At 42.4% G+C, this 18,914-nt stretch overlaps 2 protein-coding genes across 3 annotated transcripts in view; one reads left to right on the top strand and one right to left on the bottom strand.

Moving 5' to 3' along the window:
* plekhg6 (pleckstrin homology domain containing, family G (with RhoGef domain) member 6) overlaps nt 1-18,914 on the top strand; it is a 343,569-nt gene that overhangs the window by 277,315 nt on the left and 47,340 nt on the right. The window lies entirely within an intron of this gene.
* Nucleotides 12,229-18,914, bottom strand: part of nkd2b (NKD inhibitor of WNT signaling pathway 2b) — a 49,294-nt gene continuing 42,608 nt past the window's right edge. The window contains exons 6-10 of one of the 2 annotated variants that reach the window (XM_080426085.1): nt 15,938-16,033; nt 15,294-15,432; nt 14,989-15,058; nt 14,335-14,456; nt 12,229-13,868 (exon numbers count right to left, since the gene is read on the bottom strand). In XM_080426085.1, coding sequence (XP_080282211.1) covers nt 13,192-13,868; nt 14,335-14,456; nt 14,989-15,058; nt 15,294-15,432; nt 15,938-16,033 — 1,104 coding nt within the window. In that variant the 3' untranslated portion in view covers nt 12,229-13,191. The remainder of the gene's footprint in view (nt 13,869-14,334; nt 14,457-14,988; nt 15,059-15,293; nt 15,433-15,937; nt 16,034-18,914) is intronic. The other variant, XM_080426086.1, reaches the window with a different exon arrangement.

Consider the following 18,914-nt stretch of genomic DNA (forward strand, 5'->3'; position numbering starts at 1 on the left):
GGAAATAGCAGATCTACCATCTCACAACACATCGCAACACAATACGTTGTAAGCTTGTTGACTGGCCTTTTTCGGCAAAGGTATTTGGTGTCGACTGTAGAGGGGGGAAAAAGGAGGGGACATAGACCACTGTTTTCCATTCTTATGGGTCACTATAAACGTAAATACCCCCTTTTTTTAGTTTCTTACATTTCGTTTCTTACATAATAAAAAAAAATATATATATTTCAAAAGGTTTAAAAAAGTTTAAACAAAAAAAATCACAACTCATCAATTAAAAATAAATCCAAAAATGTTCTAAAGTATTTCATGAATAAAATCAAAAAATGTAATACATTTCCATAAATAATAAAACAAAACAAAAAAGTAGTGAAAATAGCAGATCTACAAGCTCACAAGTTGTGAGCTTGTCTGCTATTTTCACTAGTTTGGGTCCAGGGCAAATGTCAAATTTCTCTTTTGGGTCTTGAGTTAAAACGTTTAGGAACCACTGCTGTAGACCTCTGGGGGACAACAAAGTATGTAGCCTACTGTCTTAGTGGTTATGTGGCAATTTCATTTATTCCAAGTCTAAGCCAAAGAAAACTTTACCAGTGGCTGCTGTATTTCTGGTACAGGACATGCGCTTTAGTAATACCAACGCGTGGATTTCAGGCCATAGTTTCTCAATCAGTTTCACACTGTGCCACAAGTTTGCATAGTACATGAACCCGATATATCCAACAACACAATATTCCTCTATGGCTCTTTGGCCACACGGACCCTGTCAGAACATCAGTAGAGGTCATCTAACCCCATTGTTTCACAAACACTGTTTCAGAAAATTGTCACAATAGATTGATCAACCCGACCGCGGATAATCTCTAATCTGTGGAGACAATGCTGAGGCTGCCAGAAAGCAACCTGCCCTGGAGTACCTCTGAAGGTGCCAGATGTCAGCCTGCATTGTCCTGTGGATTACCAGACACTTCCAGGTGTGCATTCCACACCATGCAGGACCAGGTACATGGGAGCCCTTCCGCCCAATCAATAAAAGTGCTGAGTCCTACTACGGCATATTTCCCTTATTTCCCTCTCTATGTATTTCTTACTCTGTCTCTGTCCTATTTCCTTTCTCTCATTGTCACTCTCTCGTTCATTATGTCTCTCTATGGCCAGACTTATTCTTAGTTATGCACCAGTGTTATACGCGGAAAATATGTTATCTACAAGCTCGTAACGTGTCGCCATGCGAAGCGTTGTGAGCTTGCAGATCGCCTATTTTCGGAGCACGACACAATGCGCAACCAAGTATAAGTCAGATCTTATCTCTCTATTGCTTTCTTCGCACTGTCAGTCTTTCTCCCTTTCTGGCTTTCAATTTCTTCCCCTCCTTCTCTTTCCTCTCTCTCACTGTCACCTCCTTTCTCTTTGATTTCTCTCTCTCAGGTCCCCCCACCCCTTTCCTTAACACTACCAGCGTGCTGCGGCACAGGAATAGCTAATATTAACCCCCAACCCTTTCTCTCTAATAATTCAAACCACACCAACGTGCACTACCTCTTACATAGCGTTGCTGTTGGGCAGAAACCTCTTATTTCCTTATTTTAACTTTTTATGTTATTTTGTAAATTAGTGCCCTACTTCATACTACAGTTTTGTACGAAAGTAGCAAAAATAGCCGATCTACAAGCTCAAAAAGCATTACATCGCGATGCCTTTGGAGCTTGTAGATCTGCTATTTTTTTATTTGAATTCTGAAAAGTAACAGTTTTGGACACCAGACAGCAACGATATAGGAACACAGACATTTCTCCGTCCAGAGATGAAGAGCGGCGTGGTATAGCCCTAATGGCCGGTCTGAAACGTACACCTGGTCTGTGCTGTGTCTTTAATCTGTTGAGGAAGGAGCCCAAATTAGAGGCTCCTCACTCAGATCCCCTCACGCTGGGACTTAAAAATTGCCGAGAGGGCGGTGAACACTCGCTGCGAATGAGTCACGGGTATGCGGTCAAAAAGTAGCATCATCACCGATAAGAAAGGTTCCCGGCCTCAGGGCATCTAAAGTTACAAACTGCATAAACAAGTTGGCACTTGACTTACGTCGCGGGCAGCTATAGCGAATGTCGTTGCTGTCGGGTGGAAAGCTTGTATGTCCAAAACCGTTACTTTTCAGGAAATGGAAAAAAGAACCTGTGTTTCAAAAACAACTTTCAATGGATCCAATGCAGTTATTATTTAGCCACAAACTCTTGTTAATGCTTTTCAGTGGTTCAATATTTTTTTGAAAATAGCAAAAATAGCCAATCTTCAAGCTCACAAAACGTTGCCATGCAACGCGTTGTGAGCTTATAGGTCGGCTATTTTCACCACTTTTGTGTGACACTGTCATACGACCAAGTGACTTACTGACTGAAGCTCTTTGCTCCTCGAGGGTGCATATTAGGCCGTTGACAAATATCCTCCATTTCACTCATACGACCAAGTAGGGCATTAACATACAAAAAACATAAAACGTTGAAATGTGGAAATATGGGAGATACAAGGTTTCTGCCCGACAGCGACGATATGTAGTTTGCCAAAGTGGGTATAATTTTCCCACTTACTAGTCCAATGGTGGGCCCTGCGTCTGTGTCACTTTCATCATGGGGTTGGTAATAACAGGGGCCGGGCTCTGAGCTGTCTTCATTACAGATGACAAAGGCTGAGGAGGTCAGATTGAATGTAATTACAACATGCGTGTCATCATGAAGCATTGTGCGGGCGGGCGTGTCTAACCCACAGGGAGTGTGCAGCTACGTGAAGAACAAACAGTACATGAAGGGATGAAGCATGTAGGTCAGCACTGTCGGGCTTGACTGTCTCCTTAGAGATGATCCTATTGACTACGTTTTTGATTCATCGAATAATTGAGACGCTTGTTTTCTGGATCATTTTACAATGAATTGTTTTTATAGATCAACAAATCAACGAACTGATCTTGGGTCCACTTGGGTCCACCACCCCGACCCGGAGTCTAGGGGTTCAAATCCACCGCAGTGCATTCCACAATATCTGGCCGTATTCGGGCGGAGGGAAGCCGGGCAGGGAGGGGATCGCCAGGCTAGCGACACCTAAGGGCAGGGCCAGCGGCTGTCAGCAAGGGGGGGGGGGGGGGGGGTTAACGGCAGTGGTGTAAAGTAACTAAGCACATTTACTCAAGTACTGTAATTAAGTACAATTTTGAGGTTATACTCTACTACTTCTACTTTACTGGAGTATTTCCTATTTTCAGTACTTTTACTTCTACTACCACTACATCTCAAAGGCAAATATTGTACTTTTACTACACTACAATTATTTGAAAACTTTAGTTACTAGTTAATTTGCAGATATACATTATTACATTTTAAAACACACATTAATCACTTTAGACCTATTTCATACCTAGGCTATTTGAAAATAGCCGATCTACAAGCTCACAACGCGTCGCATCGCGACACGTTGTGAGCTTGTAGATCTGCTATTTTCAAACATTTTAGTACTTTTACTTTTGGTACTTTAAGTAAATTTTGAATTCCGGACTTTTACTTGTAACAGAGTACTTCTACATTGCAGTATTGATACTTTTACTTAAGTAAATAATTTAAGTCGTTTTTCCACCACTGGTTAACGGCGAAGAGTAGGATGAAATGGAGGTGTTGGGTCCTCCCGCTGGGGGCTCCTCACTGGCAGGTGAGCCAGTATAGGGTTCAACAGCAGCGCCAACACAGAAATGTGTGGGTGTTGCAGGGTTCATTTGTATGAGAAAGAAAAGAGGTAAAAAATGATTGGGTACTCGAAAAAACAAACAAACTAGAAAGCAGTTTCACTTTCAACCTCGCGTCCCCCATTTTGTGCTCGTCTTTACGGGCGAAAATCTTCAAAGATTTTAAAAGATTTTCGAAGATAGCTAAAGTCTACAAGCTCACGTACTACGGGTTGTGAGCTTATATATCAGCTATTTTGCCACACAGCACCATCATACGATGTAAAATAGGGCTTAAAGAAAAAAGTTATTTCTTCCCCAGGATGTTGCAACTACTGACCCCCCCCCCCCCCCCTCATTTCCAGTAAGCCAAACGGATGCAAAACACAGTCTAAAGTACCATGGGACTCATTATGGCTCACACTCCTACACACTTCACTCTGCAACTCAGACTAAAAGCAAATACAGAGAGAGAGAGAGAGAGAGAGAGAGAGAGAGAGAGAGAGAGAGAGAGAGAGAGAGAGAGAGAGAGAGAGGGGGGAGAGAGATGGCTGATGTTTGAAACATCTGCACACCCATCTCTCACTGTCCAGAGAGAGAGATAGAGAGAGAGAGAGAGGAGGGGGAGGGGGGTAGAAGGAGGTATAAAGTGGGGAGGGTATCTAGAACAAGAGGGATGGAAGGAGGTAAAGAGAGGGAGGGAGATAGATAGTGAGGGCGAGGTGCTTCCTGTTTCCTTAACTCTAATTATACCCCCCTGTCTCCTGAGGACACTAGGGTCCTATCAGGAAGAGACCAAACCACCATCACCTCCACGTATGTGTGTGTGTGTGTGTGTGTGTGTGTGTGTGTGCGTGCGTGCGTGCGTGCGTGCGTGCGTGCGTGCGTGTGTAGCAACTATATATATATATATATTATATATAGTTGCTGTCGGGCAGAAACCTCTTATCTCCACATTCTACCTTTTTGTGTTTTTTCGTAAATTAATGTCCCACTTGATCACACTAGTGTCACACAAAAGCATCAAAACTAGCAGATCTACAAGATCGCAAGTTTTGAGCTTGCCGATCTGCTACTTTTGCTGTTTTTAAATTTGAATCCTGTTTTGAACATATGAGGTTTCCACCCGACAGAGACGACATAGTATATTGAAAAAGAGAGAATTACATAGTGACATAGTGGTTCTATACTGTAAGTGCCAGATTTGAACTCATGGTGTCGCCATTGGGTCCTTAGCTATTTGGTCCACTTGGCTTAAGTACAGTATAATATATACCATTAAGTTGAGTTTCACACAGCTGATTTAGATCAAACAAGGTCTTAGGTACAGATAAATAAACACCAATAAAAGTGTCCTGACTCTGACAGTTAACCCTGAATCAAATAGACATGGGGTTCCCAAACTTTTCCATGCCAAGGACTCCCAAATATAGCCATATCCTCTGGAAGTGGTCCCTCTATTGCACTGCTATTTTCACTATTTACAAAATAAGAAATAAAGAAAAGGTTGAAAATGTCCAAGATAGGGACCCCAGGTTCAAAGTGGTTAAAATGGCTCAATAATCTTATGAACTGAAATTTGAATTGAACATGAATTGAAAATGTTTATATATATTCATGAATATATTTCCCACTCCTTTCCAATTGGCCGTCCTGGGGGGGCCCCCTGACAAACACAGGTCATCATCATTTGAACTGTGTCATAGCAGCCTGTGACACATGTCATCCTCTATCTCTCTTTCCGGTCTCTCACTACACATAAAAAAACGAATGCATCAACATTATCTTTAAAAAGATCAATCTGAACAGACCAAAGAAGGGTCAAATGTGTACAACAGAAAACATGCCTTCCATATGAAAATCCATCGGATACAAATGAACAATTTAAAAAAAAGTTTGACTTATTGTTTAGTATAGTTGCTTATCAAACACAGTGAAGTCAGTGCACTGTTTGATCACTGCTAGGAACTAAACTAATCTGAACTCCAAATAAAAGGTCACAATTTAATATTCAGGCCATGGTGTCATGTTTAAATAGGCCAGTTAGGTTGGCATAAGTCTGAGACTTGTTTTTGTTATTAAGAGAGCCTGTTTGTACATAAACTAAGCTGTTAGCATGTTTGTAAGAGTTGTTATCTACGTAATGGTTCTTTCCTGTTTACAGATGCAGTGGGGATAGATTCCTGGACATTATCAAGCTTTTTGAAAGCTGTTGTGTCTTTGGGGGGGGGGGGTCTCTTACTGCCCAAACACATTACTCCAACATTTCAGCAGAGGTACATAATATCGAATATGGTTGAGAGTGTGTCAACTAGTCGTGTCACTCACTGCACATTAGCAAGTGTGAGAAGCCAAGGTAAATGCTTTCCCCTAGTGGTCAGAACTGAGACGTTCCAGCATGCAAATATATACGTTTTAACTGCCAACAAGAGAGAGGATTACTTGCACCATAAAAACTGTGGACTGGGGGGAATTACGGTTTCATCAAAGTGGCGCTCGATCACAATGCCACATTAAGACCAAAAGCATTACGAACAATCCAAAACGAAGTTCCCAGACATTGGCCCCCGTGTAAGTAGGCCCCCCTAAAGTATAGGATATTAATAATCAGTTTGACAGGCCTGGATTGTAATCAGCTTTTAGTCTGTCTATTAGTATGCAGAGAAGGACAGGCAAGCTGAGAGGGAAGAGGAAGAGGAGGGGTCAGAGGGAGGGGAGGATGGAGAGAGAATTGAAGTGAGAAAGAGCCATCTCTCTCTCTATTTCTTTCATTCTTTCTCTCTCTTTCCCCTTCAACTTGCTCAACATCGCCTGGCAACCAAAACCACAGTGCAGGGAATGTGTACAGTGGTCTGGAGACTGGCTCTGGCTTCGCCTCTTCTCTTTGTCCGCTCATTAATGGTGTTAATTGCTTACAAACACATGAAAGAAAAATCTTGAGGTTTTCTTTTTCTTTTTCGTCTCCTGAAGGAACGTAGTGAGGATTTAAATGTGTGTCTGCTGGTCTGAGGTTTTAGGGCCGTAAAAAAAAGGGGGACCCTTGAGCGAGAGTTGTCCCCATTGTAAAAAAAAAGGAAAAAAAAAAAGAAATCCTGCCGTAAACCACATTGGTGGCAGTCACTCACAGCAATCCCAGAACGTTTGTGTCCCCTTGGAGACTGAAGTACTTCCACATATGCCTGAATACTAGAGGCCGACCGATATTGAGATTATTATCGGTTTGGCCAAAATATCTACCATTACTTGACTTTTTTTCATCACTATCTGCAACATGCAGCCAATGTATCTCGATTTTTTTACCACTTTCAAAGTTTCAACCTGCCGTTCCTGTTTTGAGCATGTCATATTTTTTTGGGCAATATGTGTCACATTCAATAATTGCTTATCTACAAACTCATAATGCATTGTGAGCTTGTAGATGAGTTATTTATGAAAAAGTTTGAATAGGAATAGGTTAATTGCTCTCAAATCTAAACTTAAATTAATTAAGTTTTTTTAATTGATGAGAAAATGTTATACCTTTTGACAACATATTGGCAACCGGTGGTCAAGGACTCTCCAAAATCAGGATCGCCATCAAATCTGGCATCGGTCGGGCTCTGCTGAGTATCTGTCATCCTTCATTATGCATTACATGTAAGTGAGTTCAATCATCATAGGTTTGAATGTAAACAGAGATTTGGTTAATCAAATGCATTTTGGTTTTGGTTGACTCTTTTTTTTATTTTTTATAAACGTAACCATTATGCATTAGTTAACAACTACTTATTAGATACACAGCTTTACTGGTTGCACAAAACTCTATTATTATACATACTATGAACTACCTCCACAAACAATACATGCTTGCATATTCCAAGTAAGAAAATGGCAAATATAAGATAACGAGAGCATTGCATTTTTCTGTTGCTAAGTAGTTATGAGTTCAGCTATGAAGTACTGAGCAATTTCACTAATTGACCATAATAGCTATGTCATCAAGCTGTAACTAACCAGAGGCTTATCTAATGAAGTTTAGGATGGGTTCTACAAAGACAAACATGCTGTGCACCCCAAGGTCTATGACATGCCCCTAGGTTAAAGGTTAATCTCTACTTGGAGCAACGAACAGAGCCAGGGCAACCCGAGGAACAAAAATAAATAAAAGATCGTATTGAATCAGTATTTCTCCATCTGCACGCCGGTCTACATTTCCCCAACAATACAGTAGTTGATAAAAAAAAAAGATGCTAAAGGAAGCTCTTGACACCTTGTTGAGTCTGACTAGGGGGAAAAAAATGGAGACGACAGCCTTTCTCTTTTGTTGTCAGACTTGAGCCTTGGGAGGAATTAGCGAACCATTTTCCCTCCACATTCGACTCTAAAGCTTGGGGCTTAATCAAGTGGAAATTTGTGCAAAAGGGGGTTGATGGGGTGGCTGTGGGTCGGGGTGCAGGGGTAGAATGGCACAATTGTTCGCGGAAAGGCCTCATGTTGAGTCCTCTTTGATGTTTCTCTGAGGAGATTCTGCTGAAGTTTTACAGTAGCTTGTTTGCTCAAATCAGTTTGTGTGATATAACATGATGCAGACAACATACAAGGTGCAAGGTGGAGGTCCCTGAAGGAAACATTTCACCTGTAATGTTCAATCCGAGAAACGCATCTGTGTCATTTTACATTTTTAGCTATAGCCATTATTTTATACTTTGGCTATTAAAAAATAGCAGATATACAAGCTCATAGCGCGGCACTATGAGCTTGTAGATCTGCTCATTTTGAAAAATCATAAAAATGTGTGCAAATCTTTTCATATGCATTTTTTTAAGCGAACATTTGTAACTAAAATCTTTGCTTCTGGGGGTCCCTGGAACAAAATATTTTGAGATGGGGGTCCGCGACCAAATACATATAATTTTGGGGGTCCTTGACATGAAGAAGTCTGAGAACCACAGATATTATAGCATCCTACAGTTTTACCAGAAAACTGTTAGGATTTAGAAGACATTTGTAGATGCGTTCCCAGATTGAATGGGTTAATACTATCCTATCCCCCCACATAATTAGCAACTTTCACAACGTATTGTCATGTAAAAAACAAAAAAGTTCAGCATTTCTAGTCGTGTGTTGTAGTTGTGTGTTTTGTCCCTGGTATGAACTTGCTCTATGTCTCTAAAGAAGAATATCAACACTGAAGTGAGATTGCACTCTGCTGTGCCCATGCCTATACAAGCAGGCGGGGGTCCCACTGCTCCATTGTGTTGCAAAGCCTTTCTCATGCATGTCTTGAATGAAAGCCCAGCGTATCGACGGGCTAAGGATAATCACGTTTTCCTAAAGACAGGCTTATTAGTTGCAACTAAATAAGCTGCACGAAAGAGTTGACTAGAAATCAATGCATCTTGTTATGTGTGGGAGAAAGTTGTGCTATAGTGTGGTAGGAACAGGAGAAGGATAATCTAACTCCATTTAAATGTGTATTTCTTGTAAGCTATTTCAAGGCAAACAGTTCATAAACAGTCAGAGTGCCGCAGTGTTATTCTGATTAGGCTTAGTCTTCTACATGTTTCAAAAGCAATACATCCACTGCACTGAATGGTGGAAAGTAGCTGGGTACATTTACTCAAGTATTTTTTATTTCCAATATTCAATACTTTTACTTCTACTCCACTACATCTCAGAGGCAAATATTGCACTTTTAATCCACTACAATTATTTGAAAACTTTAGTTACTAGGTACTTTGCAGATATAAATGATTATACTATACAACATACATTAACCACTTTAGCCCTATACGCCTTGTGCAACACGTTCTGAGCTTGCAGATCTGCTATTTTCAAACATTTCAGAACTTTTACTTTTGGTACATTAAGTATATTTTGATGCCAATACTTTTGTAACAAGTAACATTTTGAACACATGATGCAGGCCTTTTACATGTAAAAAGAGTATTTTTGTATTGTGGTATTGCTACTTTTACTTAAGTAACTGGGGTGATTCATAGTAAATCTGGTGGAGTATTTCTTCCACCACTGAAAATTGGATGACACATTAGCTACTTTTCATAGCCTACCTTTCTGCTGCAATCTTCGGCAGGACAGGTGCAGCCAGGCTGCCTGCAGCCCTTCAGTGACACCCCGATGCGTCCTCCTGTCCTGGGACACTTGATGCGTCCTCCTGTCCTGGGACACTTGATGCGTCCTCCTGTCCTGGGACACTTGTCATGTCATGTCATCACGTCCCGTCGATTGAGTATCCTTGTTGTTGCTTTATGACGCTGCAGGCTGATCAACGAAACGAAAGCTATATTTTATATCAGGCTTCATATAGAGATGCTATGTTGAGTTGAAGTAACATCCTCCTAAGAGACGGTCAACTAACTTCCAGTGCACTTGCTTTACTTTTGGATGGACATTGCCAGCAGTTGTCAGTGCAGGGGGACTGGCAGTGTTGCCAGATTGTGTGAGAGAAATAAGCAGCCAGGTATATGAAAACAAGCTCAAAAGAAAGCGACTATAGGCTACAAAATAGCCGATCTACAAGCTCACGACGCGTCACAAAGCGACACAATGTGAGCTTGTAGATCGTCTATTTAAAAAAAAAATCTTTGAAACATTTTAACAACACATATCTGGTACAGGGGTCACAAAATACTTTCAGATGGGGGGGGGGGCGTGGACAAATAGTTTGGGGGTCCTTGACATGAAAATATTTAAGAACCACTGGTTTAAACAACATTAGGAAACAAGACCAAAATCAGCATCACACTTTAGAAACAAGCCCAGAAAAACGCAACCCGCAAGGCCGCATACTAAACTACAGATAAATACAAGCAACTTTACAGAATGACAAGCCTAAAGTCGCTTATAAAAAGCGGACATGGCAACGCTGGGGACTGGGGGAGGTATTTGCATTAAGCCGGGGGGCGGGGCCTTCCCCTCCCCTCCCCTCCCCTTTCAGAGCTGCTCATTGTTCGTCCCATGCAGCCGGGGCCCTCATTTGCCCCTCTGCGCACAGTGCGCAGTGGTGGAAAAAGTACTCAATTTTTTTACTTAAAGTATCAATTCTGCAACAAGTTACAAGTAAAAGTCCGGAATTCAAAATTTACCTGAGTAAAAGTGCAAAAGTATTGGCATCAAAATGTACTTTAAAGTACCAAAAGTTGAAAGTACTCATTGTGCAGAATCGCCATGCATTGTGAGCTTGTAGATCTGCTATTTTGTAGCCTATAGTCAAAATTGTACACTTAGTTACTCACCTCTGTAATTTAATTCATGAATCCCAGGACCCAGAGGACCATTATCCATTCTCTTTTGGACTCCTCAGGAGTCAGGACATCTAAAATTAGTATATTATATATTACAGTATGATACTTAGCTCACCAGTGGGTGTCAAAGTGTGGTCCAGGGGACCCTCATGATTCCTTGAGGAGGTTCCAAATGGGCCCTTGCGCGTGTGTAACTCTGAGAGTGTACAAATGAAACCATGTTCCATTCCAATGTTCCATTTGTACACTACACTCTCAGAGTTATGGGGGTCCGTCCTTGAAATAAATCAAACCAGAATGAGAACCACTGTGCTACACGAAACGGAACAGAGCCTTCATTAGTATCGGTAACACCTGTGAAGGAAGTAAGGAAGAGGCCCAAAGTGATTCCTATATGGTTGCTGTGCATAGAGCCTCTTGCCCTTGTGACGCGACGCCCCTGACAACCACGGGTAGAAGCTGGCAGACCGAGCTCACAGCTCAGTCACAACGTCAGCTTTCTGCGATTTTCCACGCGCGCCACCGTCATGCGACGGAGCATAAATCAAATCCATGATGATTTATGATGATGATGATGGCCAGGGAAGGGAAAAATCTCTCTCAGCTGTGATAATTAATTAAAGACCAGCAATGGCGTAATGGGGAGTTAGCTTAGCAGTTAGCACCACAAAGGACAATTTATGTTAACAAAAAATACTTGTAACGGAGTATTTCTACATTGTGGTATTGATACTTTTATACTCAAGTAAAACATTTTAGTACTTCTTCCACCACTGCGAAAAACGTCTAACACAAGCAGGTAGCGGAGTTTCATACTTATCAGTAGGCCTATACTTTCGATATTGACATTTATATGTTGGCTATTCAAAAATAGCAGATCTACAAGCTCACAGTGCCTCACTTCGCGAAGCACTGTGAGCATGTAGAGCTGCTATTAAAAAAAAATGGAAACAGAAAATGTTTGAACATTTTAGAATTTTTAAAAACATAAATCTTCTCTTCTGGGGGTCCCTAGCACAAAACGGTCCACGGCCAAATATATATCAATTTGGAGGTCTCCTACATGAAAAAAGTTAGAGAACCTCTGTTCTAAATGATTTGTCAAAGCATCTGTTGTCATTAGACATCTTGCAACGTGGGTCTATTCTACTTCTGACCACAGGGTTGCAGTAGTACTCCATTACACGCTCTCTGTCTCTCTAGTTCTCTGAGGTATTTTTTCAAGTTTCAACCCAAAAATTACCAATTACCAAACATGTTACCAGTAATACCAAGAAATATGATCTATATGGTTTATTACAATATATAAAAGACAAAATACATATATGCATAATTAGAATCCATGATGAAAATATGCATATACAGTATAATTATACAGTAAAATGTGTTTACATATAGATTTTTATACATAATAGCGAGATATTTTTGCATTAAAAACTGGCAGTGGTGATTTTGTAGTTTCTCCTCAGACAGGAGAGACGCCCTCAAGTCCACACAGCGGGGGGCTCCTTGTGAACAACGTCCCGAGAGCAGCAGCACCGTTACACCTGAGATCCACGGCTTAGAAAGGTCTCACACAAACACACACACACACACACACGCATGCATGCACACACACACACACACACACACACACACACGCGCACACACGCACACGCAGACGCACAAGCACACTCACACACACACACACACACGCACACACACACACACACGCACCCACACACACGCACCCCCACACACACACACACACACACACACACACACACACACACACACAGAACGACAAATCCCACTCCACTCTTATCACATAGCTTCTAGGGACAAACACGTCAAACCGACAGCACAGAGGAGTTGGAAAACATCAAACGGCCTCTGGTCTTCATCGTCCCAGAGCGATGTCCCTTTCAGAGAACGAGCGAGTCCGGCAGAAAAAGTCTTATCAACAAACAAATGCTATGCTTTTCATAAAGACACCGATAGCTACAGAGAAACTGTCTAAAGGCATATCGTATACCCGTGGCAGCCGTACTGCGTGCCACCCCCCCCCCCCTCCCCCCCAGCATGTCTAATGTCTGTATACATCAGGATAGCTTAGGCAGAACAGAACTACTGGAGGAGTGGGTGTAATGGAAAAGAAAGATCCTGGACAGACATGGAGACATTCCCATGGGTGGTTGAGGTAAAGTCCTTCAGACTGGTGTTGCGGCGGGTGGTTGGTCCTGTACTGTATGCTTTCTCCGGTCATGTCTGGTGGTAGTGGTGGTAATGGTGGTGGTGGTGGTGTTCGTGGTGGTGATGATGCTCGTGGCGTTGGACCAGCGGGACCACGAACCCAGGGCTACCCCCGGGCGGACCCGAGACCTGCTCTCTCTCCATGCCCGACAGGGCAGAGGCCCCCTGAGGGGCCTGCTGATGCTGCTGGGGGTGGGAGGGAGAGGACAGGGGGACTTTGGAGGGGGACATGGCCTCTCTGGCTTTGGCCCTCAGGCGTTTGCTGTGGCTGTACTGCAGCGGGTGTTGGTGATGCCCGGTGGCCTGGCCCTGGTGGGGGAGGTGGTACACGTCCTGGCCCCCATGGCCGCCAGAGTTGGCCCCGTGCAGCGCCGCCGACTGCAGAGCCGGGTAGTAGCCGTGACATTTGCCCGATTTGCCTCCTCCTCCGTTCCCTGCGCCTCCTTTGTGCGTTCCCTTGGGGGACTTGAGGAAGTGAATGCCCTTGCCTCGGGACTCGGCGGGGTTGTAGTTGTCCGCAATGACTTGTGAGCGGCGGTGGTGGCCCACGTGGGGCTCGGGTTCATGTGAGCGCGAGCGGCTCTGGGAATGGGAATGGGTTTGGGGCTGGGGTTGAGCCTGGGATTGGGATTGGGACTGCGAGGTCCGAACTTGGGCCTCCTGAGTGGGGAGCGGAGAGGTGGTTCCTGGAAGACAGGTGAAAACACAGGTCTGTTATTTATCTATGAATGATAAGAAGGAACTTCGATTTATACTTTGTTGTACGACAGAGTAATTTGTCAAAAATAGGAGATCTACAAGCTCACAACAGTTGCAATGCAATGAGCTTCTAGATCGGCTATTTTTGGCACGTGACTCCGTCACATATGACAAAGTATAAATTATTCTGATGCGCTTGATGCACACCAGATCACTGCTTCTACAAACCAACTCTTCAAATTCACTTTACAACATATTGTAATAAAATATTGAACATCTGCTCTTAAAACATTCCTCGCTTTATTGGAAACACCCGGAACACTGCAATTAATTAGGGTTGTATCTCAATCACTATCACTCACAATAAGCAATTTAAAATAAGCTATTTTCGAAATAATTTAAAACGATGTTGTGGTTAAGACTGTAGAACAAGATGAAAGGAGCTGTACAGACCTTCAAACCTGGAGGTGTAGTTCTCGATACCAGCCAGGTCCAGATAGTGATTCCTCCTCTCAGTGTTCTCATCGACACAGTAATGCTGACCGTCAGCTGCAGGGGTCTCACTGCTCTGGCCCCTGATGAATCCATCACAATCACAAACATTATTTATACTGACTGAACTGGCTTCAACTGAACTGGAACTTGAATTGAAAGATAGGGTGAAGATTGATCTCAACGTGGCGATTCAACAAATGGATGCAGTTGATCGATTCCTTTTCGGGCCAAAATACAATTTATAGAAACAGGTCACTTATTTAAAATAAACACGGTGAGAACATGATGCTTGTATACGAGGTATATTCTGCTAAACCATTACTGAGTAAATCATTCCTCTCGTCCACAAAGGCCAAGTATATTATTTCGATAGCATGACATTTAGACAGATGCGAGGTTTGATGTTTATCTGGTATCCTAGTTACTTTGTAGTAAGTTGTTTACTTGACTATTTACCCTGTTGTTTGTTGACAAGGGGTTAATACAAACTACTCCGATCTCGCACTTTGTAAGTCACTCTGGATACGAACATCTGGTACATGCCTAAATCGTAAATTGTTGGGAGATCAGAGATTTACACCCCCATTTGAAGTGTATTATTTGTGTGCTAACCTGACATGAGACGAGAGACGTTTGTCCGCTGAGCGACCCTCCTCCTGGTGACAGCGTCCCAACTCACGCTCTGAAACAGAGATGCGCAAAGATACCTTTTAATAGACAGACCCACATAACAAACACACAAATATCCCCACTGTACAACCTGCAATTTGTAGGCCCACAAAGTGTATCTGGATTCATAATAAGACGGGGAAGTCCACACTATAAAGAAATCTTAGCAGGAGACCACATAGGACAAGGTCTGATCCCGTTGAGAAACACAAAAAAACTCTGGAGGAAGTCTCTGAAATGTCTCTAACCTGAAACAGTGTCTCTCCTGCGGGTCCTGGGCTCAGGTGTGACGGTCAGCTTGACGCGGAGCGTCTTACTCTTGTGACAGGAGTGATTGACAGAGGCGTCCACGACATCGTAGATGGTGTGCATCAGACTGGACATGTCCTGAGAAAGCAGGGAAAACAGTGTTTTGTACTGAAACTTTGTAATGAAAAGATGTTTTAACCCATTAAGAGCTGAGGTTGATTCTACCAAATGCCTTCTTAATCGGTGGTTCTCAAACTTTTGGCCCCCCGTGGCCGTAATTCTGATTCTGACTCTGAAGGAACATTACAGTGATGACCTCTTTCGCAATCTGGGAACTCATTCGGTTAAAAATATATCGTTGCTGACGGGCAGAAACCTTATCTCCATATTCTAACCTTTTGTGTTTTTTTGTGTGAATTAATGCCCTTCTTGATCATACCACCGCGTCACACAAAACCATCAAAAGTAGCAGATCCACAAGCTCCAAACGCGGCGCGAAGCGACGCATTTTTTTTATTTGAATCCTGAAAAGTAACAGTTTTGGACATATGAGTTTTCCACCCGACAGAGACGATATATATAGATATATATATATTATTTTTGTGTGTGTGTGTGTGTGTGTGAATCTGTTTTGAGAGATTACCTCTTTCGTGACTTTGCCACTGTTGTCAAAGTCATAGAGGGTGAAGATCCACTCCTGTCTGTTGTCATCCTCTACGGAGACATCGCATTCCAAGTCCTGTGTGGACACGGTCACATTATTCAATGTGTTTAACAAACACATTGTTTTATATTAACAGCTGGCTGAATAGCAGCTGGACCTAATTATAACTGTCAATTAGTTGAGTTGTAGCAGGTTCCATTTACAGCACCCATGTTTTTTTTTTTTATATTAGTTGTATTATCTTGTATAGTACATTGGAAATTGTATGAATGTCTTTATTATTGATAATATTCTTCTAAATGTCTCTGTAACAAATAAAATGTGCACAAGCAAACTAGGTGCTGCCGAGAACAAGCCTTGTAAGGCCGAGCTTAAGACAGCAGAGGGCAGCAAAGCACTGACGAAACTCCATAGCACCGACATGACCCGTAAATAGTAGCTGTCAGGTGGAAACCTTGTATGTCCAAAACAGTCACTTTTCAGGAAATATTTTTGCTGGTTGTACGACGAAGTAGGGCATTAATTTACGAGGGGGGGGGGGGGTGGGGGAAACATAAAGTTGAAATATGGAGATACAAGTTTCTTTCTGTGCGACAGCAACGAGATACAATAATAATTTGTTCACATTAGGACAATGACTGACATGGTAGAGAGGCTGGGACCTCTTCTGTCTCACCGCTAACATCCATTGTAACAGGGTGGGTGGGTGGGTGGGCCGTCACACCCACCACAAACCTCCCTCAGGTACTCATTATCTACAAGTACTTTCCATTCCTTTTCAGATGACTGCGGTTGATTCAGAACGCTGCTGCTCGAGTCCTATACTAATACCAAGAAATCGGAGCATATCACTCCAGTTCTTAAATCCTTACACCGGCTCCCTGTGTGTCAAAATAATATATTTCAAAATAACTGGTTGGTCTATAAAGCTTTGAATGGTTTAGGGCCCAAAATACATTTCTGATATTTGTGCGATATCATGAACCATCCAGATCTCTCAGGTCGTCTTTGAAAAAGGTCTGTTTCTGTCCCTAAAACCAACCAAAAATAAACGTGGGGAAGCGGAGCGTTTAGTTTTTTATGCACCACATATCTGGAACAAACTCCCAGAAAACTGCAGGTCTGCTGGCACTCTTATTTCTTTTAAAACACAACTAAAGACCTTTCTGTCCGCCGCTAACCTTTGATTGAGTCACTTTTATTTTTCTTCTGCACTGTAATTGTATCTGTTCATTTTTACTTATTTTGTTTTATGCATCCTAATGTCATTGTATAATTGTGTTTCCTTTACTTGATGTTCTGTGTAAAGCACATTGAATTGCCCTGTTGTGCTATACAAATAAAATTGCCTTGCCTTGCCTCAGAGGAAAAACATCACCTACAGTAGACCAATCACATTTCAGCACTCATTTCAAGTCAATTTGGACCCCCTCCTCAAATTCCCATCCCCACCCCATGTACTTGGCCGTGCGTAAAGGAGAAGTTCACCCAAAAATGACTTATTTTCTATCAATTACACACCCCATGAAGCCTTGAATTCTTGGATATCTTTCAAGCCTAAGCCAATAATTTGATGACCGGCGGAGTCACCGCCGGTAGGAGATTCAAAGAGTCTCCATTGAGTCTCCGCCGGTCATCAAATTATTCCTTAAAGTACAATTTTGAGTATTTCCCCTTTTTCAATACTTTATACTTCTACTCAACTACAGTTATTTGACAGATTTAGTCATTAGTTACTTTGCAGATTTAGATTATTATTACGAAACATACATTAACCAATTAAGCACTATTTTATATGCGACGTGTTCTGAGCTTGAAGATCAGCTATTTTCTAAAGATTTTGTAAATTTTTAACATATTTCTACATTGTGGAATTGCTATATTTACTTAAGTTAAAACATTATTTTTTACTTCTCCCACCACTGTCCTCCACTCCATACAGTATGCACTCCCCTCGTCTAAAATGGGATGAACCAAGTGACAGAGAGAGAAAAGAGAGGGGGGGGGGGGTTTAAGATGTCCAACCAATGTATGCCTTTCTTCTTTCAGAGAGAGAGAGAGAAGGGTGGGGGGGACTTTAACCGCAATTCTCAGTTACAGCTATTTTGGCAGCAACTTTGATTCAGAGGTATCTTGTAACATGACTGTAATTGGAAAAATAAACGTTTGGAGCACGGGCCCTGCTCGCAGGCATGTAAGACATGGAGGACTGACACCCTTGAGAAAGGCAGAACGCTTACAATAGAGGACTCCCCGGGGAGAGAAAGAGAGAGAGAGAGAGAGAGACAGACAGAGAGAGAGATTGAGAAAGAAACAGCTCTTCATGGATCTATAACGTCTCAGCTTGCATAACCGGGGGAATGATTATCAAAGAGCCGATCCGAGTGGTTCTGTTCTGTGAAACGAGGACACGACCACGCACCAGATTCAAGAAGAACGTAATCAGAACAACATCGCTGCCAAGAACGAGGTTTGCGTGAGGAAAGCGTCCTTGGCACAGAGAGAGAGGGCACAGTGACAACGAAGCCAACATTACACCGCTAACACACAGGACTACCAACACACTACATGAATACAGGAACCTTTTGCTCTATTTATTACAGGTGGTCACTACGTTAAAGCAGTGACTCTTAACCTTTTTCATTTCTAGGACCCCCCAGCCCTGACATGCATTATGCCACGGACCCTCTGGGACCCCCAATCTAGACTGTAAAATCTTCAGTGTTCATCTAACTACATACTCCAGGCTTAGCATCGATTATTGTTGTGATGGTTATGTTTTGATAACACAAACTGTATTTCCTCAAGCCTTCTGATGGCTAGAACAAGAGGAAAACTAAAGCTCTTGCAGTACTTCTGACGGCAAATCTACTACTGAAAGCATATCTCTCAGGGGTGCAATGCAGTACCAGTAACAGTAATGGTTTATGGCTATACATAAAGATGAAACTGTGGA

The sequence above is a fragment of the Gymnoscopelus braueri genome (assembly GCF_963280865.1).
Source record: "Gymnoscopelus braueri genome assembly, chromosome: 4".
Taxonomy (NCBI): Eukaryota; Metazoa; Chordata; class Actinopteri; order Myctophiformes; family Myctophidae; genus Gymnoscopelus; species Gymnoscopelus braueri.